Source organism: Podarcis liolepis, assembly GCF_965112155.1.
Source record: "Podarcis liolepis genome assembly, chromosome: 1".
In the NCBI taxonomy this organism is placed as follows: domain Eukaryota; kingdom Metazoa; phylum Chordata; class Lepidosauria; order Squamata; family Lacertidae; genus Podarcis; species Podarcis liolepis.
Genome location: NC_139554.1, coordinates 138,527,027 through 138,553,813, shown reverse-complemented (window position 1 = coordinate 138,553,813; position 26,787 = coordinate 138,527,027). Strand labels below are relative to the sequence as shown.

Here is a 26,787-nt window from a genome sequence, read left to right as displayed (position 1 = left end):
CCATCATCCAAGTCGTTGATAAAGATGTTGAATAAGACTGGGCCCAAGACAGAACCCTGTGGCACCCCACTAGTCACTCTTCTCCAGGATGAAGAGGAACCATTGATGAGCACCCTTTGGGTTCGGTCAGTCAGCCAGTTACAAATCCACTGAGTGGTAGCATAGTCAAGACCGCATTTTACCAGGTTCTTTACAAGAATATCATGGGGCACCTTGTCGAATGCCTTGCTGAAATCAAGGTAGGCTACATCTGCTGCGTTCCCTTCATCTACCAGGCTTGTAATTCTGTCAAAAAACGAGATCAGGTTAGTCTGACATGACTTATTTTTCAGAAATCCATGCTGACTAATTGGTTTGTCTCAGCACAAGACAGCTTCCTGTCCTGCTATAACTTGAGACCATTGACACTTTTTGCTTTGACTTGCAGGTGATTCTATAGTAGTGGCTCCCAGCCAGACACTCTCGAATGAAGAGTTGCAGATGTTACGGGAATCGACCATCAAGGTTGTCCGCCACTTGAACATTGTAGGGGAGTGTAACATTCAGTATGCCTTGCATCCTGCCTCTCTGGAGTACTGCATAATTGAAGTGAATGCTAGGCTTTCTAGAAGCTCTGCTTTGGCATCTAAGGCCACAGGGTAAGGCAAGAAACAGTCCTGGGAGAAGAGCTAAACTGGGTGCGTGATGCAAGGGAAACATTTGGAAATATAAAAAGTTGTTGGTTAGATAAGCCCAAAAGCTCTTCTTCAGAGAATACCTTGTAAAGTATAAATCCTATCCTAAAATAAAAGTAACAGGGCCCAGCCCATCATTTTATAGCTGTGCTGTGCTCACTTATTAAGCCACAGGACGCGGTGGAATGGGGATCCTTTCTCAGTCAGCTCTACACACTTCTGTACCGTATGAATGGCTGATGGCTGCCTAATGTCTCTTCAGGGCAGGCTTCCAGAGGATTAAGCATGTTCTCAGGATTTGCAGGTTTTCCTTTGCCAGTTTGAAAATGTCTCACTTTGCTCTTGATGCTAGGTACCCTTTGGCATTTATTGCTGCCAAAATAGCTCTTGGGATCCCCTTACTAGAAATTGAGAATGCAGTATCAGGAAAGACAACGGCCTGCTTTGAGCCGAGCCTGGACTACATAGTAACCAAGGTGCCCCACTGGGACCTCGACCGCTTTCAGGGTGCTTCCCGCCAGATCGGTAGCTCAATGAAGAGTGTGGGTGAGGTAAGTCTGAGGATTATCCCCCCCCTAAAAAAATGCCCTTAAACCCATAAACGATTCAGTCTACATGTACTGGGATGATGAAGTTGATTATCATACTTTGCATTTATATTGCACTTCAGAGCATTTCCCTTACATCTTCCTGTTGCAAAGTAGTCAGTATTATTCTCACCATATTTTTGACGGGGGACTGAGGCTCAGGGAGAGTGGCATGCCTAAGGCCACCTAGGGAGCTCAAGGCAGAGGTAAGGTAAGGTTGGGGTTTCCTGATTCATAGCTCAGCTTCTTTGCCACTATACCTTGCCAATACTCCCAATACCTTTTATATGCATTGCACCATCTGCATTGTATGTATGTTATCCCTCCAAAGAATCTGCTGAGGGTAATGAGAATTATCTTCCAGAGATCTATGGATAGTCCCTTCTAAGAGAAGCCTTTCCCAGATTCTCTAGGAATAAGGTTTTAGCATATACAGTGGTACCTCAGGTTACATACGCTTCAGGTTACATACGCTTCAGGTTACATAGACACTCCGCTAAGCCAGAAATAGTGCTTCAGGTTAAGAAATTTGCTTCAGGGTGAGAACAGAAATCGGGCTCCAGCGGCGTGGCAACAGCGGGAGGCCCCATTAGCTAAAGTGGTGCTTCAGGTTAAGAACAGTTTCAGGTTACGTACGGATCTCCGGAACGAATTAAGTACTTAACCTGAGGTACCACTGTAATATAGATATGCTTTTGAATTATGGTGCTGGAGGAGACTCTTGAGAGTCCCATGAACTGCAAGAAGATCAAACCGATCCATTCTGAAAGAAATCAGCCTTGAGTGCTCACTGGAAGGACAGATCCTGAAGCTGAGGCTCCAAGACTTTGGCCACCTCATGAGAAGAGAAGACTCCTTGGAAAAGACCCTGATGTTGGGAAAGATGGAGGGCACAAGGAGAAGGGGACGACAGAGGACGAGATGGTTGGACAGTGTTCTTGAAGATACCAGCATGAGTTTGACCAAACCGCAGGGGGCAGTGGAAGACAGGAGTGCCTGGCGTGCTCTGGTCCATGGGGTCACGAAGAGTTGGACACGACTAAATGACTAAACAACAACAATAGATATTGTGTCAAATAGTACCTTTGAGCACCTGTAGTTCTGTTTCTACTGTGTTGTTAATGCATGGTAGAAAGCAGAAGAGAAATGATAGTTTATACAGTTGCATCACAGAGCAATTTTGGGGGAAAGCCAGTTTAAACTTTATGTATAGAACTGTGATAGAACTGTATAGAATTGGTTCTGTCATGGCGTATGGTGAGATGGCAGAGACAGGAGAAGGAATGTCTCCTATGGTCTGTTTCACCCTGGATGCTACATAAGCATTTTAAAATCTTAGGGCATGTACAGTGTCTAATTTCAGTGCAAAGGACAGTGCACCTACAGGAAAACTACATTTCCCAGGATAACCAGCACCTGCTGCAATTCTCCTCAGCACCCCAGATGGCAATATAGCCTTCTGCTGCTGCAACCACGGCAATCAGACCATGCAAGAGAGAGGAGGGAGCAGTGGGGATGAAAGGCATTCCCAGGCTGCACGGTGCTCTTGGTAATGCCATTAGGAATGTAATAGGATCCAAATTGGACTCAGAATAAACCAAGCCATTTTTGACTCTTTTTTGGACATTGCTTGGCTTGTTATGCCTAGTTCCTAAGTGAATTTGGGTGGATGTCCTGAGCTAACCATATACCAGCTTTCTGTCTCTTTATGAAATTTGTTGATTTTAATACCCCTCCTGAGCGAGTCAGTGAGGCGCAGGTTTCTGCATATATTTTCTCCTTTTAAATTACTGTTTACAGCTGTGAGATGCATGCATAGGGAATGCTCTAAATATTAATAACTGAACTGAAAAATCAAAAGCTGGCATCTGCAGTTCTCTGTAATACATCAAGTTGCATTTCCACAGACAATTTTTCTTTTGGAATTAATAGGATAATTTTGGACAGGTCTTTGTATTATAAAGGTGGTGAAAAAGAGCCTGACATTTAAAATCTTAATTTAAGACTGTCTGGAACAGTATTGACACCTTCATCTCCTAAGTTTCAAGAGGAATGGAATGAGGCAAAATGGGTAAATCATGCAGCTAATTAGCTAATTACCCATCAGCTACCCAAAGTACAATAATTAACAATATATTTGCTGCTTGTCTTGCTTTTTTCCAAATGTTTTCCAAATATCTCTTTGGCTAAATTATTTTGACACCTGAGACTGTATTCAGAGCATCAGTTATTTTTCCTCCTCTTTCTTTCCTCCCTCTGTAGCAGATTATAATCTTTATCATTCCTTTATTTATTTATGAGTTTATCTTATTTAACAATTTTTTTATACTGTTTGATTAAAAGAAACCCACTAAATATTTAAAAAGAAAAGCAATTTCTCTAAGCAGTTATGGAACTCTTGAATAATTGTTTATCCTAAAAATCACTATTTTGATCATTGTTGGGTTTCAAAACCTAAGGTTTGTAGCCATCTAAGCTATATTTTGGGTTGACCCGTGGAAATTAATGATCCTAAATTACCCACATCCATTCATTTTAATGGATCTTCTGTGAGTATAACTTAGTTGGCGACGGGCCAGAGGCATGCGTATCGCGTGTGAGATGTTGTGTGAGCGACTTGTGTCGTGCGCGTGCGTGCACAACGTCATGTGAGCCCCTTTCCAACAACAACAACAACAATTTATTATTTCTACACCGCCCATCTGGCTGGGTTTCCTCAGCCACTCTAGGTGGCTTCCAACTAAATATTAAAAACAATACAGCATCAAACATTAAAAACTTCCCCAAACAGGGCCGCCTTCAGTTGTCTTTTAAAAGTAAAATAGTCACTTATTGCCTTGACATCTGCTAGGAGGGCATTCTACAGGGCAGGTGCCACTACTGAGAAGGCCCTCTGCCTGGTTCCTTGTAACTTGGCTTCTCGCAGGGAGGGAACCGCCAGAAGGCCCTCGGCACTGGACCTCAGTGTCCGGGCAGAACAATGGAGGTGGAGACACTCCTTCAGGTTTACTGGGCTGAGGCCATTTAGAGCTTTAAAGGTCAGCACCAACACTTTGAATTGTGCTCGGAAGCATACTGGGAACCAATGTATGTCTTTCAGGACCGGTGTTATACGGTCTCGGCGGCCGATCCCAGTCACCAGTCTAGCTGCCGCATTCTGGATTAATTGCAGTTTCCGAGTCACCTTCAAATGTAGAGCGCATTGCAGTACAGTGGTACCTCGCAAGACGAATGCCTCGGAAGACGAAAAACTCGCAAGACGAAAGAGTTTTTTGAGGTGCTTCGTAAGACAAATTTCCCTATGGGCTTGCTTCGCAAGACGAAACGTCTTGCGAGTTTGTTTCCTTTTGAAGCGGGAACTGGGCTGGCAGGGAGCGAGCGAGGGAGCGACCTACCTTTTCCAGAGGGATCCTCTTCTGGAGAGGGCACAGAGGAGGCAGGTGGGCTGGGATCCAGCGGATCTGGCTGGGTCTCTGCGCCGCCTCTGCCTCTGCCTCTCTCCCCCCCCCTCCCCACGTGGCTGCTCCATTTTGCCCTAACTGCGCGAAGGCAGGAGGAGGGGGAGGAGGCATCCACTGCGCTTGGGCCACCGTGAAGGCGCCTTTGCGGGGGTGGGAAGAAGCCGGAGCAGCTGCCGAGACTGTGGGGAGCCCAGCGGCATGGCGCAAGGTAATGGGGGGAGCAAGGGAGAGTCTGCGCTGGGCGCTTCGTGCGTCCGCCCTCGGTTCCTGGGCTCGAACTTCCTTTGGCACCTCGTGGAGAGAGAGGGAGAGGAGCAGGCTGGGGCTTTGATGTGGGACGCGGTTTGGCTGAGCGAAGACGCGGCAAGGCTTGGCGACAGAGGAAGGGGGGCTGTTTTTGTGGGGAGGTGGGAGGGGGTGTCTTTGCCTCTTCCCGGCAACAGATCCTCCAGGCTGGGTAAACTCCTCCTGCTGGGGAGCGACCCGCTTTGTGCTTTGCCCGCTATCCCATTATAATACAGTACCAGGGTGCAACCGTGCTTCGCAAGACCAAAAAATCCACAAGACGAAGAAACTCGCAGAACGGATTAATTTTGTCTTGCGAGGCACCACTGCAGTTCAAGTGGGAGATAACCAGAGCATGCACCACTCTGGCAAGACAGATTGAGGGGGCCAGAGATACGTCGGCCCCCTAAGTTGATGTGCCTGCTACAAGCCTAGGTATGAATAACATGTATGGATTCAAAAAGAGAGTGGTTTCACAAGCTTATTTATTTATTTAATAGGTTTATATCTGCTTTTTTAGAAACCTCCACAAAGCAGCTTAGAACTGTATCTAAAATCGTAATATTACAAAGATAAAAACTCATCCCATAATTAATCTATCTAGAAAACCCAACAAAACAACAGTAAAACCCAAGGGGCTCACAACACACACACACACACACACACACACACACACACACACACTTCTTTCTCATAAGCTCAAACTGCTTTACAGTGGATTTAATGTCACTTAAAAGAGCTTTCAACTCTAAAAACAAAAAGTTAACAAATCTATTCAAGCATCATCATCTGGCTTCTTTTCCTACCATAGCTGTGGTTGCCAGTTCCCGAAAGACAAATTTTTGATGCGTTGTTAGCAGTGGAGGCTGTTCCATAGGGGAAATGGGGGAACTGCCCAACCAGTCTTGATTCCTCCAAGCTTACCTGCCTGCTGCAATGCCCAGGATTGAGCTAGCCAGGGCCCACATGGCTATTCTGGTTCAAATGCTATGGAAAAATAGAGCTGAGTGTCATCAGCATCCCCAAATGTCCTAAGGACCACTTTCAGCAGCTTCATATAGATCTCAAATAGCTTTGGAAATAAAGGCGTTCCCTGCAGCAGCCCAAAGCATAACCACCAGAGGGCCTAAAAAGCACTTTTCTAGTGTTTGTCTCTGAACTTGGCCATGTGGATAGGATCCGACCCACTGTAGCACAATGCCCTCAGTTGGTGTCCCACAGAGCCGGTCCAGGAGGATGCCATGGCCAATGATATTGAAAGCAACAGAGAGGCTGAAGAGCAGGAGCAAGGTCACACTCCCCTTGGCCTGCTCTCACTGGGGCAACCAAGGGCCAGGGCGCCTGGCGTGGTGTGTGGGCCCTGCGCCCAGGGGCGGGGCAGGACGCTCCGCAGGGCCTCCGAGGAGCCTGCCTGCCTCCTCCCACTCAGCCGCCCTACAGCTGAGGGGGAGGCAGCGGGCGGACAGCTTGGGCAGCGCCTAAGGAGAGATGTGTGACTCGGGCGTGCTGCGGTGAGTGCCGCCTGGCATTTTGTCACCCCCCTCAGTGGTGATACCCGAGACGGTCTCCCCGTACCGCACCCCCCTTCCTCCGCCCCTGCCAAGGGTGACCTAGTCCCATGCCCCAGATTGAACCCAGATTGGAATGGAGTTGGGCAGACTGTACCATCCACGATCTGGACTCTTTTTTGGTCCTCCATTTTATTACAGCTCTCTTACAGCTGCAGTAAGATGGATCCATCTTAAGGCTTAATGAACATTTAAATAAACCTAAAATAATGCTTTCTAGGAACAGAAAAAGCTCACTGTTGCTTTCCAGTAAGGTTGAATTTTGATCAAGTGTCACTGGTGGAATCAACACACACATAAAAAAACACTGTGAAAATGCTTTTTAAAAAAAAGTTTTGAAAAATACGTTGAATTTTGTATAGCTCATTGTGGTCATATAGTGTCACATTTGTATATTGCACTTTACAACACATTTATAACGTTTTATTTGCAGCTGTGTAGATGATTCAGCTGAATATGCAATTTTTTTTTAGCATTATCAACAATACATCTCCAGAAAATTTTAGGAAACAGACAGATTTTGCTGATATATTCATGGTTCCACTGATGTATAAGATTTTTGTTGCGGCGAGCTCCTTTTTAGCTTTAGGGGTCAGGGAATGTACAGTTGAGGATTAAAAAGCAAGGCAATTTATGCATAGTCTGCTGTGATTTAAATTATTTCAGTATTGGTTTTTTTTTAATGCTTGGATTGTTTCATTGGGGTTTGTAAGCTGCCTCAACCAGAGAATGAGTAAGGATATGTATAATTGAATGAATACAGCATGCAACATGCAGACGAGACAGGAGTACAGTTGACAGTGGAGCTGCCCCTTTGTGCGTGGAAGTGTTTCGTTTATACATTAAACAGTGATCTACAGTGTGTAGGGGACCTTTGGCCCTCCAGATGTCCCTGAACTACAACTCCCATCAATCTTGGACATTGACCCTTGCTTGCTGGAGGCTTATGGGAGTTGTGGTTCAGCAACATCGGGAGGCCCAAATTCCTCACACCTGTTTTAGAGCAAGGGTGGGTAATCTGTGGCCCTCCAGATGTTGTTGGAGTCCAACTCCCATCTGCCCCAGCCACTGCGGCCAACAGTCTGCTTGATGGGGGTTGTAGTTTAGCAGCATCTGGAGAGCTGCAGGTTCCCCCATTCCTGTGACAAAAGGTAGACGTTCCATGGCTCCCTCTTGTGGCAGCTTTACATCCTGCTGTGGTCTCCTGTTGCACAGATTTCTTCTGTGCTCTGAACTCTTTTCCATGGAAGTTTCAGCCTGATGTTTTTCCTTATGGCATTCTTGTAGCGGGAGCCCAAATGGTCCTCTTCTTGCCTTGATGGAGGAGTCTGGGAAATTTTGGGGCAGAGAGATGGCATCTTCTGTGCAGACTAGTCAAATGAGTTTCCTTACCGCAGGTTATGGCTATTGGGCGAACGTTCGAAGAGAGCTTTCAGAAGGCCTTAAGGATGTGCCACCCCTCCGTTGATGGCTTCGCAGCAAGTCTGCCAGTGAACCAAGAGTGGCCGTCCAACATGAACCTCAGGAAAGAGCTGGCCGAAGCCTCCAGCACACGGGTGTTTGCTATGGCCAAGGTATTGTTGTAGAAAGATTGGATCTCATCTGCCCTGTAGACACTCCCCCCCTCCCATCCTTATGTCAGCATCGCCCTAGAGTCAGTGCGCCAACTGGACTCATGTACCTCAACCCCGACTGGGCTGGGCGAGCTGGGTAGCACCGCCAGAGACCTCCTTCCCGCAGGAAACGGTCACAGTGCTGTGGACTCACAGCTCAGAGCTGAGAGCACCGGATTCACTGTCTCAATACTTCAGTCGTTGCGCAGCAGAGTTTTGCAGAGTCTTGCAGAGTATAAACCACTCGGAGAGCAGCTCTGTAAAATATCTTCCTTTTATTCTATAACTACAACTATGGTACAAAACTATATACAGAGCTAAGTCTTCTGAGCATAAATCAATGCTACACTGAGAGTCTGCAGCTGCTCTTAGCAGCAATCTAATCTCTAGGATCTCTAACACTCTCACTCTCTCCGATACACTGACTGACTGACTCTCTCTCACACACACAGATATGTTGCTGGGCAGAATAAGTTAATAGGCAGGACACGCCTCCTCTTCTCTGTGGAGTCAGCAGAGATCATCAGGAGATGGTCAGGAGATTCTTGAGTATGGGAGGGGTGAAATCTCCTCATCCTCCCCATTTCATCCGACCATTTCAAGAATCTTTAACATAACTGCAATTTACACATACACTCCAAAAGTTGTTCTCTACTTACAACCTTGGTTAACATATTTGCAGATATCTCTCTTCCCAGCATATAACACACTTTTACAATACAAATGAATAAGCAGCTTCTGGAAAAATCTTCACACACATTTCTTGCTCTCAAATACAAATTAACATTTCTAATTAGGCAGATTTGAACAAACCATTTTCAGAACTCAAATACACGCTTTCCTTCAAATATCAGGTAAGGAAATAAATAAAGCGTTTTGTGCTACTACTCTCAGCACACTTCATGCCTGGTTTAAAAACCCCACCAGAGTTGCACGTGACCGCAGTCTTTGCAAACTCTTCAGAAAACCTTTTCGGTGGTACACCCTTGGTTGTTCTCTCGGATCTGCGCAAAACTCTCTGATTCTCTTGTTCTGGTGCTTCCTCCTCTTTGGGAGAATGGGGAGCTAAAGTATATGAAGCTGCTAGGTCTGAGTCAGCGTCAGACTCACCTGAGGCTTTTGGGCTCTGATAATCTGTGCCACCATCTGGAACTACATTGGCATCAGGATTATCACCACCAATAACACTTGCCTCCCTCTTAACTTTCTTTGCCCCTTTTGCACCATCATCACAAATGGGATGGCACTGAAAAACACCAATCCTGTCCCATTGTGGATTGTCATCAATACTCCTGGTCAGCCTTATGGTTTTCGTGTCTGTGATCAGAACACGATAAGACCCTTTCTCATATCCTAGGAAAATACCATGTTCTCCACGCTTGCTCAGTTTGTCACCCTGCGAGGTGTGCACCCAAACCTCCGAACCAAAAATTTTAAAATGCTTTACACATGGCTTTCTTCCGTGAAGCATCTCATATGGGGTGCAATTTACACTAGACTGGTACCTCCTGTTATACACGTGACAGAAAAATGAAAGCGCTTCAGCCCAATAGGGATTGGGCAGCCCCGAATCATGTAACAATGTTCTGATTCCTTGCTGCAGGGTCTGGTTTACTCTCTCACATAAACCATTCTGCCAGGGTGATTTGGGCGTGGCGGTCCTATGCTCAATGCCCTGTTCAGAAAGAAAACTCTCAAACTCTTCTGAACAAAACTCTCCACCCTTATCTGTGAAAAAACAACGTACATTCTCCTTATGTACATTTCTGAGCCATTTACAAAACTGGCGAAACTTGGTAAAGGCTTCAGACTTTTTCTGCAGCACATAGACCCAAACATATTTTGAATAGGAGTCTATCAGAACCATAAAAAACCTTGAATTGCCTCTAGAGAGCGCTAGAGGCCCCACTAAGTCTGCATGAATGACTTCATATGGTTTCTTGGCCTCTCTCCCAGACTCTGTACCTTTGGGAGCTTGCCTTGCCTTACTCTCTGCACAAGAAACACATTTCATGTGGTAGGGACATTCTTTCAACCTCATACCCTGAACCATATCAGGCATTTTTGCCACAGCCTGGAAACCCAAATGACCATAAATGCGATGGTAATAATGAATACATTGGTCATGCAACTTCTCATTCTTATCTACAGACAAATTGCAACACTCTTTCTCAGTTGCTTCTGCAGTGCCTGTACCTGAAACAAAAGGCAATTGGTACAATCCATTTACACATTTTGCATACAGAATGAGCTTGCCATCTCTAAGAATTTCACAGCGAGATTTAGCAAACACCACCTTAAACCCTTGATGATCAAGCTGGGAAACACTCAACAAATTGTCCTGAATATCAGGTGCATACAGGACATTCTTAATAGTTGCATTCAGGCTCTTTAAGAACACAGTTCCCTGAGCCACACTCGTGAGAACTGTCCCATCTGCTTGATGAATTGCTTTCTCTTGCTTCTCAAGCTGAACAAAGAGATTCTTATCTTTGGCCACGTGGTTTGAACAGCCAGAGTCGACCACGAAGAAACTCCGCCCACGTTGACTGGAACAGCGAGAGATCAAGGCCTTTGAAGTAGCAGGTGCTTGGGGATTTCTTCCTCCTCCCCCTCTGCCTCTGAAGTTTCCCTTCTTCTTTGAAGACTTCTTGCACTGGAAACTCAAATGGCTTTGTGCTCCACACGAAAAGCACCGCTTCAATTTCAAAGCTTTAACAGCAGCAGTTTCACTTTCACTTTCCCCTGCTGAAGACTCAGGCACATTTTCAAGCAGATTTTTAACAGCACAGTTTTCCCGGCTTTCTCTAACAGCCTGTCTGCGATCCCACTCATTCAGAAGCACACTAGAGACATAATCTTCTGTTAGCCGGTCAGAAGGCATCGTGGAAATCTGGGCAGCTACTCCATCATAAGACTCATCTAGGCTATTGATCATTAGCATTGCAAACACAGCCTCTGAAATAGCCAGGTCTCGCTGAACAAGGTCCTGTCTGAGACGCTTTAATTGAGATAGATAGCTAGGCAAATCACCACCTTTCTCCAACTGCAGCCTGCACAGCTTCTTAAAGAAAATCACACTGGAACCAGCATTTTGTCTCAGATGCATATCTCTCAACTTATGCCAAACAGCTTGTGCAGTCTCTTGACCCTCTAAGTTCACCAGCAAGTGGTCTGAAACACTCAAAATAATTGTCCCTCGGGCTTTCATATCTGCAGCATGCCATTCAGCCCAATCATCATCATCTTTATCTGGAGGGTCATCTTCTATCGTGTGAAATAGCTTTTCCCTCTGTAAAAGCGCTTTCATCTTTACTTGCCAAACTCCATAGTTTTCAGGCGTAAGGAGGGGAAAGGACAGAGCCATCTGGCCAGAATGTGCACAGGCCATGTCTGCTATTACTTAGAGCAAGACACTTCCCTCGTGCAACACAGATAAAGCCTTGACTCCTTCAGCCACTCTCTCTCCCACTCAGAGCGCAATTAACAGGCAAACAGGGATGCTATCTTCTTCCTTTGGCAGTCAGCAACATACCTCCATAAATCAAGCAGCAGCAACAGCGGCAGCTTGAATACTCTGCTCCAAAACAGCTCTGCTTCTGGGCACCACAAATCAGTCCAGCATGCAGCATCCGTTCCACCGCCCGGCAATCAGCAACAGAAACCTCTGGCGACTGGGACGACTGGGACGCCTGGGATGACTGGAACAACGCCAGGTCAGACGACTGGAACAACGACTGGGCCCATAACCGATGTCAGCATCGCCCTAGAGCCAGTGCGCCAACTGGACTCATGTACCTCAACCCCGACTGGGCTGGGCGAGCTGGGTAGCACCGCCAGAGACCTCCTTCCCGCAGGAAACGGTCACAGTGCTGTGGACTCACAGCTCAGAGCTGAGAGCACCGGATTCACTGTCTCAATACTTCAGTCGTTGCGCAGCAGAGTTTTGCAGAGTCTTGCAGAGTATAAACCACCCGGAGAGCAGCTCTGTAAAATATCTTCCTTTTATTCTATAACTACAACTATGGTACAAAACTATATACAGAGCTAAGTCTTCTGAGCATAAATCAATGCTACACTGAGAGTCTGCAGCTGCTCTTAGCAGCAATCTAATCTCTAGGATCTCTAACACTCTCACTCTCTCCGATACACTGACTGACTGACTCTCTCTCACACACACAGATATGTTGCTGGGCAGAATAAGTTAATAGGCAGGACACGCCTCCTCTTCTCTGTGGAGTCAGCAGAGATCATCAGGAGATGGTCAGGAGATTCTTGAGTATGGGAGGGGTGAAATCTCCTCACCTTACCCATGATTGGTGATTTTGCAGTGATCAGCTTACCTGATTATTACCAGCCAGTTTTTCTCCTCAAATTACAAATTAAGAAGAGAGATCAGCACTTGGTGCTTCCATGCCATGTGGTCCTTAAGTTTGGGGTGGTGGATAATAAGTACTGTTGGAGCAAAAATAGAAGTGCCTGGTGAGCCCTCGGACAAAAATATCCCACCACATTGTTCTCTAATTTGCTGTGTAAGAAAGAGGGTCAATGCCATAAGTAGTCATTGTGGCAGCCTTACATGAAATCTTCCCTATTAAGAGGTAGGATCTAATTGCTAATTTTCCATCACAGAAACATGAATTGGCAATCATTTCTCTCAGATTCCCTACTTTATTGCACAAGTATTTTTCTGGTCTCATTCCTAATATTCTTCAGTATGAGAAGGGTAGGTATTGATTATTCTAGAATACATAATTATATAAATCAGTATCTTAGTTCCATAATAATAATAATAATAATAATAATAATAATCCACCTTTCTTCACTTGTTAAAATATAGTTCAGACAGCTGGCAGTGTGCTGGTCAGTAGTCCCTAAACATTGTTCTGACACCTGGAGCATGAACAATCTATCCCTATTAGTGCAAACCCTCATTAAGTCATGTTGCAGGTCCTGTCAAAAGTCCTTATTTAAACCTCCATTCCCCTCCTCAAGAAGTGTCATTTATTTTTGTTGGATTGAAAAGTATTGTGACTATTTGCATTTGAAAACCAAATGCAATGAAGAAATCCAGGCAAGGACCCCTTGAGTCTGTATCCAGAAAGGCCGAGCAGTGCTGCTTGAAGGAGCAGTTCAAGGGGGGGGGGGCAAAGCACTCAAGGCTCACGCCAAAGAGACTGTGCAGGGCTGCTGCCTGGCGCATGTTTCCAGCAAACCATATAACCACGAACAAACTGTTTCTTCGTCCATGAATTGCACCTGCCTTCTCAACTATGGAGACTAATGTTGGACAAAAGACGTTTGGTATAAATGATTTTCTTTACTTCAGAAGGAAACTGAAGCCTGTATTAAGTATAGAAGCCTTCATCTGAATAGACATACCAATGTCAGCTGCAGGTATCAAGAGGAATGTTGTAAATATTCTACAATAGATAATAAGGTTCTACAGAGCCCTGTGCAAATATAGCAGCAGGGTTTTCAAACTTTCTGTTTGCAAGGAGACTCCTCTGCCAACCCACTGACTAGGAGAATCCCTGCATGCTCTACTACAGAATGGCAGAGGAACCAATCAGGGAACAGCTGAGGGAAGCTCTTGAGCATTCATAGGCAAACTCGGCCCTCCAGATGTTTTGGGACTACAACTCCCACCACCCCTAGGTAACAGGACCTGTGGTCAGGGATGATGGGAATTGTAGTCCCAAAACATCTAGAGGGCCGAGTTTGCCTATGCCTGCTCTTGAGCTTTGGGAACAAGAGAAATGTGTAATCTGCCCCCGTATGGCCTGAAGGCACAGGAGGCAACCTCCTTGTTCAGCAAGCCCAGGCCTAGAATCCTAGAACTGTAGAGTTGGAGGGGACCTTGAGGGTTACTTAGTCCAACCTCCTGCTATGCAGGAATCTTCTGCCCAGTGTGGGACTTGAATCGATGATCCTGAGATCAAGAGTCTCATGCTCTACCACCTGAACTATCTGCCCTGTCAGTGTCTGAATGGGGAGACCGCCTGGGAACACCAGACCACTGCTTTGGCTTCTGTGGTGGAAGAAAGGCAAAATATAAATGTAAGAAGAAAAATTAAATAATCTCTGGCCAAGTATGGAGACGCTCACTTAGAGCTGACTCTGTTGAAGCTTAGAAAGAATCCCTTCACATTATTTTTTAATCCCCTCTGAGCCCCTGTAACTGGTAAAAGCAATGCCCACGCCTGGCTCTGCATACAGTCATGGGGATTTGTGTGTAGCTTCCCACTTACAAAATAATTCGTAGGGGACTGTAAACTTGTTCTGGTGTCCAGGACAGCCGCAATTTCAAAGAGGCACTCAAAAGTGGTATCCGAAGAAGTGTGCATGCACATGAAAGCTCATACCAATAACAAGCCTAGTTGGTCTCTAAGGTGCTACTAGAAGGATTTTTTAAATTTTGTTTCAACTATGGCAGACCCACATGGCTACCTACCTGTAACTCAAAAGGACGTTAAGCATAAAAGTGCTTTTCAGTAAGTGAAAACAACAGCAAAATTCAGAGCATTGTTTTAGTTTGTGGCTTACAGAGCCCATCCAAACTGCTGTTGGAAGCCACACTCCTTTAGCCCCTTCTCAGATGGGCCCAAGGTGGAGAATATACGGTACCTAGCATATATTTTCAACTAATCATATACTCATGAACAAACCAGTTCTTTGTCCATGAACTGTGACTGATCAATACCTCTTTCCGGCAGGCCTTGAATGACAACAACCCTGTAGACTATATCCATAAACTTACAGCCATTGATAAATGGTTCATCTATAAAATGCATAATATTGTGAAAATGGAGAAGAGCTTGAAAAGTCTTAATAGGTAAGACTGCCAAATTCCTTTCTCTTAAAGCTCAATTAGCATATTATTCACATGCTTATCCCAACTCTTCAGTGCTTGCTTCACCATACGCATATGCAGATGCAACAAAGGTTTCCCTACTCATACTCATTTTTTAAAATGTTTGAACTAGCAAGATACTCACCAGTGCTGGGCATGTATACCAGAATAAGGTAATAGAGGCAGTCTGTAGCTTTGAAGATAGTCTGAGTTACATCCTGTCTCTTCCCAGCTTGCTGTTCCCTATCTTTCCATCCCCCTTGGCGCCAACTTCTTTCCTCCTCCTGCCTCACCTTCTGCTTCATTTCCTCCACTGCCTTGTCTGAACTCTGGCTTGCATTCATTTGTGTTCTCAGACAGTACCTGCGCTGGCCACCAGGGCAGCCCTTAGGGTTGGCATCGTTGGGCACTGGTTGGGGTCTGCACCTCAGGACGGACCCCAGTGTAGGTCCTCAGAATCTCCTGGACCTGCTTCTCCTCTTCTTCTTTGCTATGTTGCAGCAGCATCCCCCACTTCTCATGCCCTCACCATCCAGGCAGTTCCCCCCCGCCCCCCCGGAATCTGGAACTTACCCTGTTGGTTCTTTATATCCACATTCCTTCTGAACCTATTCCTTGTTTCCGTGTCAGCCTTTGTATTTAGGGTGAACCGTGTTGGTTGCTAACAAGCAAATAGGTTTGAGATGCACTGTGAATGGGTAAAATTTGAAGGTTTTGCAAAATGAAAAATGGGGGAAGTAAATATGTTTAATAAATAATACCATCACATATGCCAATCTAATAAATATTTATTGCTTGTAGCCATAGGCCATTGCAAATATAGTAAAATGCCTATTAACACAGACATAAAACATGGATACATTCCATTTAAAATGCAGTCAAAATTAAAATAAACTTTATAACTTCCTGGGATTACACTTAGATTTAGCTTGCTCAAATTATAAAAAGCCACTTTTACAAACCATTGAACATTTGGTTCAAGATTCTCACTTGGATTTTCTTCACTTCAGTTGCAAACTGTGCAACTTAATAGGATATGTATTTATATTCGTCACATAAAAAATAATACTGAATTGCCCCATCCGCCACATTGTGACACAAGGTAAGATAGCCTTTTCCTTCTAAGACAGCCATACAGTGGGCAGTGCAATAAATAATGTACTAAATTGTTAGCGCACCTCTGGAAATGGTTGTATTATCTGTTTTTTATAGGGATAGGATGGCACCTGTCATTCGAAGAAGCAGATGGCATCTGTTGAGATCTTACCATATTGGCCCGAATATAAGCCTCACCCGCAAATAAGCCGCATCTTTAAAATTCAAGGCTTGGGGGGGGGGGAGTGCAGCTTATATTCGGGCCAATACGGCAATTCTGTGAATGCTTTTCTTACTTGTGTATAGGTAACATTAGACAAATACCTTGGAATTCAGTTGTCTTTTTTAATGGCAGCCTACCACTGAATATTATCAATCCCTTCCGTATCAGGAGATAAGCAGACTTTCCCAATCTGCTGATTAAAAATGGGTTGAAAGCCAAGCATGGCCACATACTTTGTAGGAAAAGAATACAGATTCATTTCGTCCTGGCAGATTTTCACCCATTCCCGCCAATCTCAGTTCATGCCAACACTTCTCTGGGAGTCTCAAGTTGGCCATTTAATGGAGCCTGCACCAACACTGGACCATGCTTTTGTTAACTCGCAATTCAGTAGAGGGCAAACCTTTCTCTGCTCTCAGCAAACCTGCTGGTGTACCTGGATATCAAGCAAGTAATTGCCTTAAGAACCCATTTTGGAGTTTTTCCAATGAAGTGACATTGCTGTCACCCTAGTCCTCAGGCTCATAGCACATTTGGGTGAATGCTTTCCTAAGAAATATTTTTAGAACAGCCTGTGGCATTTGGCTGCCTTCAGAAAAGAAAAACTTTAGTTCTGGATACCATTTTGACAGCTTCACAAAGTGTTTCCCACTGAAGTGCGTCCTTAAAGGCACTATGCTATTCAGTAGGATGGCCATCCATTGTCCACTTGTGCTTTCTGTGTCCTTTCTTGATTTATTTATTTTTTTAACTTTTGAGTAATTATTGCTGGGATGCTCTTTATTGCAAAAAGATCTAAACAGTTATAATGAGATCCATAGCCAGAACCTTTCACTCCTGCAAGCCGGATGAAGGAAGAACTACAGGAGTGGCTGTTCAAGAATAACAATGAATTAAAGTGGTTGAATGTTCTTCTTTGGTTCAGGGAACGGGAGTTACAGTCAGAGGCAGAAATCTCCACAAAAATGGAGACACACCCCATTTTTAAAAACCCTGCCTTTGATTAGCTGCCAGCATTAACCACATGGAGCTTCTGATTGAGATCACTGTCAGCAGATTGGTAGCTTTCTGAACCAAATGTTTATCATACAACTGCGGAAAAGAAAATTTAACTTTCTTTTAAAAAATGATAATTTTCTGGGAATGAAGAGCTCTCCTTAGGCTGGAGAGAAGTGAGCAGTGATGGCTGCTGGATCCCCACTTGCTCCACTTCCTCCCCACCAGCCTCTTGAAATCTTAGTCCCAGCTAGGGATCTTAGAGAATTCCAACAAAAACGGAAAAGAAAGTGGAAATTTGTGTAGTTTGTGTTTGCCTGTGGTCAGGAATGGAAATCAGAGAAGCAAATAGCCACGTAACTTACATAGCACACTTTCTATTAAAGGCAGAGAGGCAAATAAGGCTGCTGTGTCTCTTCAGTCTGTGCTGGGCTTTTCTCCCCATTGTCAAGCACCAAGGATGTGAGTTGGACAGCTCTTTGCAGAGTTTTCTGCTGCTGTGTGTACTGTGCCATGTACTCATTACTCAAGGTGATTTAGACATTTTATGAATAAATATTAGAACCTCAAGGTGCGATGCCCTTTCTGCTTCCTTCACACCTGTGTTTTGGTGTACTGTTTAAATACGTACCAGAATAGAACATTCTGCACCTGGTGGAACCTTAGGCAGATCATGGGTGGGATCTGAAGCAGCCCGAAGGAGAGACCGCCATCAGTTCAATCATTTCTGCTTGCCTGGTGGAAGGATCTCCCCTCTCCTCCCCCCACATGCTGTTCTGGGGGGTTCTCCCGCTGCCCCAGAGCCATTTTTGTGGGGGGGGGGGACACATAGAGGAAGGAGAGGGAGGAAAGCTATTTTGTGCCAGTGGGGGTTGTTCTGCCTCCTGCTTGTGCAATTATTTAGTTGAAGGTGTGTGTGTGTGTGTGTGTGTGTGTGTGTGTGTGTGTGTGTGTGTGTTTGAAAAGGTAGAGTGAAGATAAATGTATGGGAAACAATCAAAGCAGGTATCTGGGCTGTATTTCTTTTCCCTTTAAATATTATATAATGTTCAATTGTTTGCTCTCACAAGTCAGTTGATTTAATTGCTTATATGCTGAGTCCTATAGAGACTTTAGTGACATTGATAGAATTGTTGCTTTTTCTGGAAATGGTCATGACGGGCTTTGACCCGCTGGAGAGCAGAGGTCAGAAGCAGCACTAATTTGCATAAAGGTGCATTCATTTGTATGTGGAGAATTGGAGGCTTCTGACCTTCTTTTAGTGCAAAATTCCGGCAGTCAATCTCCCCACTTTTTATGCCATAATATGCCCATATATCCAGTATGACTCACTTCTCTCCTCTCTTCAGAAAGCTATGATCGTGGAGGCATTTCACTCTATTATGTGACTGTATAAAACAAAGTGCAACCGACGGCAGTAAATTGAGGACCAAGGCTGTTTATTGGTCTCCATCCTTTGCTGACGTGGGCATTCTCTTTGTATTTTATGAGGCCCAGAGAGCCTCCTTGATGAATTAGTGCCTAAAACAGTAGTCCGTTTTTCCTTTGTGATGCTTATGGCTCTCTGAGGTTCAGCCACAAGAGGGTGCCAGAAACTCACAATACATGGAAGTGCTGTTCAGGGAAGTAGCTTGGCAGAAAGCTTCCAGTTATTGTTATGAAAAAGGCTTTCAGCTAATCTTTGTTCTGTTGCTCCTTTGACAATCGGTAAATTTTTAATTATGTAGTTCTTATTTCACCCAGAAAGTCAGCTGCAGTTTTAGTGCCTATGGAAGGAGGGGAGAAAGTTTGCAGTAGGTTATTTACTGTTTCACACATAATCATAGAATTGTAGTGTTGGACGGGTCCCCTAAGGGTTATGTAGTCAACCCCTTGCAATGCTCAGCTAAAGCATCCATGACAGATGACCACCCATCCTCTGCTTGAAAGCCTCCAATGAAGGAGAGCTCACCACCTTCCAAGGGAGTCCGTTCCACTGCCAAACAGCTCTTAATGTCTCTGATTAATGTCTGATGTTTCTGATGTTTAGTCGGAATCTTTTTTCTTGTAACTTGAATCCATTGCTTCAGGTCCTACCCTCTGGAGCCGGAAAAAAGGAAGCTTGCGCCATCTTTCATGTGACAGCCTTTTAGATATTTGAAGATGGCTGTCATATCTCCTCTCAGTCTCCTCTTTTCCAGGCTAAACATGCCCAGCTCCCTCAACCAGTGGCGTAGCGTGGGGGTGCAGGGGGGGTCGTCTGCACCGGGCGCAACACCTGGGGGTTAGGGTTAGGGGGCGCAAATCCACGGGTTAGGGGGCGCAAATTACTTGCCTTGCCCCGGGTGCTGACAACCCACGCTACGCCACTGCCCTCAACTGTTCTTCATAAGGCTTGGTTTCCAGACCCTTGTTCATCTTGGTCACATGTTCCAGCTTGTCAATACCCTTCTTAAACTGTGGTGCCCAGAAGTGGACACAGTACTCGAGGTCTAACCAAGGCAGAATAGAATGGTACTATTACTTCCCTTGATCTGGAGTAACTTCGAATCTATCTTCCATGTCATGATTTATTATCTTTCTGATTTCACTTATGCATTCATAGTTACTGTGGTTGAAATGAGCCAGAATTTCCCACCATTTGCATTGAGTCCATTTGCATTGCATTTGTTCAGTCTGCTAAGAAATTCAAGCTATTTTACTATGTGTGGATTTGTGTAGTACCTTTTCTTTTACGGCACATGAGAGTTGACTTTCATGAAAGGATCTTGGATATTTTCACAGATCCGACTTAATTGGTTGTTTATGGACATAAATCAGAACATAATTAAGAATTGGAAGGGATAATTCTTTGAATTTTGCGATGTGCACAATATGTGTATTTTACAGGGGAAATACTTACAACATGCATATTTTAATGGAGAAATAGAATGGGTCATATGTATCTATGGGGGTGAGTAAAGTGTGTATGGTATGCATATAAAACACATATTTCATGCAAAATGCATATTGAATAAAATATGTGCAACTTCAGTGCAAGTTTTTCAAACAGTTTTTTTAAAAAAAAATCTGCAGAAGGTTGGACAGAACTGATTTACGTTTGAAAGCACGTGAAGCTGGCACGGAGTGGAAATGAGGCTGATCTGTCCCTCTCTAAGTTAGGGAAGAGTTGTGATAGTATTTCACGTGTGTCTCATGGCACTGATTTAACAGACGCACATGTGCGTGCACATACCAAAACGTGTGCTTTTACGCATTTCATAGTTCAAACAACAATTGTTCTTACTAAGACCTCTCTAGGTGAAAGGCCTTCGTACTGGAGAGAAAAACTTCTCTTCAAGCTTGCAGTTTTCCACTTCAGGGAGATTCAGGTCTTGCTAGTAGAGGATGGGGCCAGAAATCTGTTCAATTCACATTTTTAATGTGAACCTACATGGTTCACGTTTCCCAAGTGAACTGAAACATTGGTGTCCTTCAAAATGTGGACATCTCTGAATTTTGTGACATAGTCTTCCAACCAAAAGAACGCTTACAAAAAGAGAACGAGCCTGCGTTAGGCAAAAGTGCACAGAATAATGCTTGTATTGGTGATAATGAGGTACAGAGTGCACTTTATTTGGGGAAATAGTTAGCACAAAATGCACATATTTCTTTAAATGTACTCAAGTTGTCCATGAATGTTCACAGAATCATAGAATTCATGGAATCATAGAAATGTAGAGTTGGAAGGGTCTCCTGAGGGTCATCTTCCTGCAATGAAGGAATCTCAACATACTCTTTTAAAAGTGCACAAACTAACATGGAAATGGCGAGGGCTGAATTTAAGGTCGAGGAAAGAGAGAGAGAAGCCAAGGTGCACACATTCACCTTCCGTAGTTTCCAGAGAACTGAGTCAGCGTGTGTCCTCTGCGTGTTCAGCACAGAATGCAAGGGATATTTATTGATTAATATCCCTGTCCTAAAGATATTTTTTTTAATAAAAAAAACAACATGCACTAATATCAGAGGGAATGTTAGGGAGCCAAGGGAATGAAAGTCAGGACAGAAACAGGCCCCATCTTGGTACTACACACTAGTTTATATACTAATAGAAAATGATAATGTATTGTGACTTCAACTAAGGGTAGAGTCCTATATACCACATCAGGCAGCACTTCTAAATGACGGCCAGAGGAAAGTTAATGTCATGATAGAAATGGGATTTGGCACTTTTATGCTCCCCCTGAAGCCTGCAGTTTCCAGTCACCGTTCCACTCCCCCTGCCCCCTGTGTAGATTTTGTTCTACCTTCACTGTAAAACTGTTTCCAGCTTGAAAGTAACCCGCTGTGACACAAGCTTCACTTTAGATCCCTCAGCAATGTTTAAATATGACCAAGCGCTTGCTGGCAACTTCCCAGCTGCTTGCCATGCTTCTCCGCTAGCTGCAAACTGGCTCTTCCATTACAATTATTATTAATTGTTTGCATTATAAAAGTGCCTAGAGGCTCAGCCTTGAATTGTTCCGATGGAACATATAATCCTTTTGAAAAGCAGATGCTTTATTTGGCTTGATCCGTTAGACAGATAAATAGACTAGAGAGTGATTAAACCCTGTGAAATGAATTACATTTAGAAGAAGAAAATGCTGTGATTATTACCAATCCATAGTTCTGCTATATCCATGATATACCCATATTTTCTCAGTTAACCGTCTGCAGCTCTTCACACATTAGGATGGTCAGCTGGTGTTCCCTGGGCCAGATCCAGCCTTCTTCCAAGGCTAAGTTTTTCAATGCAATTGTATCTTTCCACCGTTAGGCCCTACCAAAGTTTACTAAAGGTCTGGTAGAAAGTTTACTCTCCATTTCAAGCTGTTGGAAGGTTACACTATCTAGCTCAGTGTTTCCCAAACTTGGGTCTCCGGCTGTTGTTGCACTACAACTCCCATCATCCCTAGATACCAGGACCAATGGTCAGGGATGATGGGAATTGTAGTCCAAAAACAGCTGGAGACCCAAGTTTGAGAAACCCTGATCCAGTGTATATTTAGGGATGGAAAGATCAGTCTATTTCTGGTCCAGATCAAATTCACACTTGTTCAGTCAGAAGTCATTTCTGCATTGATTTGTGACTTTATAAATTTTTGTATCAATGTTTTTGTACACATTTTATCTCAATGCACACATTTCTGATTGTATTTTATCCCAAAATGCACTATTTTTTATTCATTTTGATATTTTTAAAATCTGAGATGTGTATTTCCCAATGCAGAGAAGTGCAAAATCCAAAGGATAATCATATTCTGTGTTTTAGGTGTGAATTAGGTCAGTTCACTTAGATATGTGCCCCCAAAGAAATTATCTTCAAATCCTTGTGCATATTCCCAATTCTCCATCGGCGTCTGGGTTTAATAATGGATATATTGCTGAGTAATTGTCGTCGTCGTCGTCCCCCCGTCCCCCCCGGGCTCCAGAGCCATAACCATTTCGCAGCCCCTATGGCCTGCTGGGTAATTCCATTTCCTTTTCTTCTGGCTTGGCAATAGTGGAAGCCAGGGCAGTACCCTGCAGAGGGGCAAATTTCACATGGAGCCCACCAACTGCTGATTGGTAATTTACTGGATTCAAATAATACAAAGGGGGCAAGGGAAAGAAAGATTTCTTGCTTCACCGATACAGATAGCTTCTGTGATTGGACTATTCACTTCATCTCTGCTTTTTCTACTTCTCCTTAACTGTCCTGTAAATCATCCTGATTGCTCAATGGCAGGGGGTTAGTTGCTGCCATTGGTTTATGGAGGGGAGACTTAATGTACTTGTAATTCTTGTTAAAAGGCTTTGTACGGCTTCTGTACAAGCTGCTTGTAGCTGATGTTTCCACAGCCCTTTGTGAATCTGAACTCTTAGACCCTCCCTATAACTCACTTTATAAAGAAGGAAATTGTCCTTTTCTGAAGGACATGTCAAGAATGGCCCTTCTCCTCTTTATGTTTGCATTAGCTATGGAATCTTTTGCTCAAAGATTAGAAGTAATGGAAGACTAAAAGGTATACCTGCAGGAGCCTGTGAACATAAGAGAGTTATGCTGGTGCCATTATTCTTCCAGCCTCAAAATCATTAAACTCTCATACAGTTATCATGGAAACGATAGGAAAGTGTAGCCGTGTCTCAGGGTGTGAAATAAATTATAGTAATCGGAGAATTTTCTGTTATGGTGACAACAGCAAAAAAGAGGTAGGGTTTATAAAAAAATATATTTTTATGCATGGGGAAACTGTAATGAAGTGTAGAAAAAAAAAATGATTGTAAGGCGGCAAACAATAGTGAAGTACCTCCTGTGACTTGTCTTGCCCCAACCAAATGGAAAACACATCCACACGTTATTAAATTAATAGGGGAACTGTTCAGATTATGGTTACGTATGTTTTAGAATCTATGGTGCACCCTTACAGGAAGAGAAGCCCAGTAAAAACCTTTTCTTTATGAGTCCATTTGAAGTAGCTGGGAGGGGGAATGCTATGAATAGGAGGAACTCAGTGGTACGGATAGAGTTCAGCTATCCAGCAGCTCCTAGAACACACTCATGTTAATACCACTTTAATGTCAGACTCTACGGTCGGCTGGTTGACTAATCAATATATTCGAATCCTCTCTCTCCCCCCTCCCGGCTACTTCAAACAAACCTGTAAAGGAAATGTTTTGTAGAGGGCTTTCCTTCTTCTGAGGAAAGCATTCTTGGTTCCAAAGGTGCAAAAACAGCTGATCCTGCAAATGTGTTTCAGATATATATTTGCTCTGTGTCCAGGGACTTGAGCGGGAGGTGGCAGAGGTGACACAAAATCCATCTCCAGGTAAACAACTGAGACCAGCCATTTAAAACGGCGGCTTTCCTGAGAGATTTTGCACAGGCCGTGCTGTGCAGGTGAGGGGCAGAGGACCGCAAGGGCAAGGCCGTTGCTTTTAATTCACGCTTCCTTCATCTCTTCACTTTGCCGAACATTTATTGAAAAATAATTGTCGGTTGTATTTTTAAAAATAGGTATTTTGCTGTGTTAGTCTAGAGATATGAGAGGTACAAAACAAGGATGTTTCTGTGTTCATTCTATATTTTTGCATTTAGCAAACTCATGTTATATGTTATATATTAGGGTTGCACTAATGTTCGGAGGAAAAAACCCAAGAACTGCTCTAAGCTCTGGTGGGTTTTCTCTGTCACTCTCCCATGTACTACGGGAGTGCAGGGAACCCTTCATTTCAGGCAGGGCAGTCCTAACCCTGAGGTGGAGGCAGACCCCCCTCCCTGCAGTCTTTGGTAAGGGGGGAGTAAGGGGGGAGTTCCAGCAGCAGTGAGGAGAGCAGCACCCTGGTACATCTGTTGCCCAAATGACAGGCCGCATTCCGGCCAGCACTAGTCAGCAACAACCTCAGAAATGGGCTGGGTTATTCTTATTATTAATTATACTGGGGTGTTTTAGAGGTGGGGAGGGGGCAGAGCTGGCAGAGGGATGGACTAGATGACCCTCAGGATTCTTTCTAACTCTACACTTCCATGGTCATGTGATGGCAGTGAGCCGGCTCCAAATCTCTTTGAGGTGCCAGCCTGGGAGCTGCCACGGCAAAGAGGCATTTCCCTCTCCTCACCCCCTGATGTGGGTGCGGTGGAGGTTATGCTGCTCAGGTTTGGAATTTCATTTCTTCATTCCTAGCATGGCCCCTCTGGCTTTCATATGGCACAGGCCTAGCACATTGGAGAGAAGGCTAAGGTTAGAAATCTTTTCCCTGACATGCTAGATTTCCATATCCAGTGAAGGTTTTATAAAACACCCCCCCACACACACACAAATATGGGGGACCATTCAGTCATGCTGGACCATCCCTCACCAGCAGCCAGAAGTCCTGGAGCAGTTTTGTTACCTTCTTTGCTGTAAAATAGTTGAACAAAGAGTGGAGCTGAAAAGCTCTGGAACTGCTTATTCATTTGTTGTTCAACCCTAATGTGACGCTTTCAAATCTAGATACAGTGGTGCCTCGCAAGACGAAATTAATCCGTTCCGCGAGTCTCTTCGTCTAGCGGCTTTTTCGTCTTGCGAAGCAACCCTATTAGCGGATTAGCGCTATTAGCGGTTTAGCGGCTATTAAAGGCTTAGCAGCTATTAAAGGCTTAGCGGATTAGCGGCTAAAATGCTATTAGCGGCTTAGCGGCTTAGAAAAAGGGGGGGGAGCAGAAAAAAATCGGAACACTTGCAAGACGTTTTCATCTTGCAAAGCAAGCCCATAGGGAAAATCGTCTTGCAAAGCAGCTCAAAAACGGAAAACCCTTTCGTCTAGCGGGTTTTCCGTCTTGCGAAGCATTCGTCTTGCGGGGCACCACTGTACAGTCATACCTCGGGTTAAAGATGCTTCGGGTTAATTCTTTTCAGGTAGTGTCCCATGGTGACCCAGTAGTACCGGAAAGGGTTACTTCCGGGTTTCGCCACTCACGCATGCACAGACACTCAAAATGATATCACGCACATGTGCAGAAGCGACATGTGCCGACGCGGGTTGCGTTCTGCTCAGGTTGCGAATGGGGCTCTGGAACGGATCCCGTTCGTAACCAGAGGTACCACTGTACTGTGAAGTAAGATTGGTGGCCCAGCTCGTTCCTTGACTCTGTCAAGACTTTCTAGCCAGGTCCTTTCAAGCCCTGATGCTTTCAAGTGTCAAGGCCAAGCAGGTCCAAGCAATCTTGTTTGTAGCAAAAGTTCTGTTGTACACTAGCTTCTGGAAATAGAGGGAAATGCTTTTTTTGAGGGGGGGGCATTCTTTGTGCCCATATATCTTGAAAGAGCACAAAGGTGTACTTTGAAAATAGATTTTTGCTTTCTGGAAATAGGACTTCAGTTTGCAGAGATATAAGATCTGGAAGGAAAACCTTAGATCGAGACTTTGCAAGCTGAAAACAGTGGACTGGAATGAAAGAAAGATCAAAGGATCATCAACAGACCACTGTCTTTTCTGTTCAGTGTCACACGTGCTTTGCAAAAGAAAAGTTTAAAAGATATAAACTCCAAATCTCCATATAGGGAACTAATGACAATAAAGATATTATTATTATTATTATTATTATTATTATTATTATTATTATTATTATTATTATTAATGTGCCTGATTCATCCAGAGAGACCAATACTCCTGTATAGATTAACTCCCCAGGGGTGGAAATGGCTGAAATGCACAGGACGTGCTCTCATCAGGGGCAAAACTGCACTTTCTTGCACCCAGGTCAAAGGCTCAGTTTGGCACCCCCATGCATCTCATTAATATTAATGTCCTCCCAGATTTCTCTCTCACAGATAGTTGTAACAACACACAGGGAAAGGGGAAGGGGGACTGTTGCTTTTGCCTCTCCAGGTTTTCCTGCTTCCCCTTGAAAATTAAGCATCCCTCCGGTCAGGAGTAGTCAACCTTTTTATACCAACTGCCCACTAATGC

The 26,787-nt window shown here is 44.3% G+C and overlaps 1 protein-coding gene across 2 annotated transcripts in view; it reads left to right on the top strand.

The window, feature by feature from the left end:
* Positions 1-26,787, top strand: part of CPS1 (carbamoyl-phosphate synthase 1) — a 187,398-nt gene that overhangs the window by 90,556 nt on the left and 70,055 nt on the right. For both annotated transcript variants that reach the window (XM_083471970.1, XM_083471969.1), the window contains exons 18-21: positions 428-638; positions 1,027-1,225; positions 7,973-8,149; positions 14,905-15,023. In XM_083471970.1, the coding sequence (XP_083328096.1) occupies positions 428-638; positions 1,027-1,225; positions 7,973-8,149; positions 14,905-15,023 (706 nt within the window). The remainder of the gene's footprint in view (positions 1-427; positions 639-1,026; positions 1,226-7,972; positions 8,150-14,904; positions 15,024-26,787) is intronic.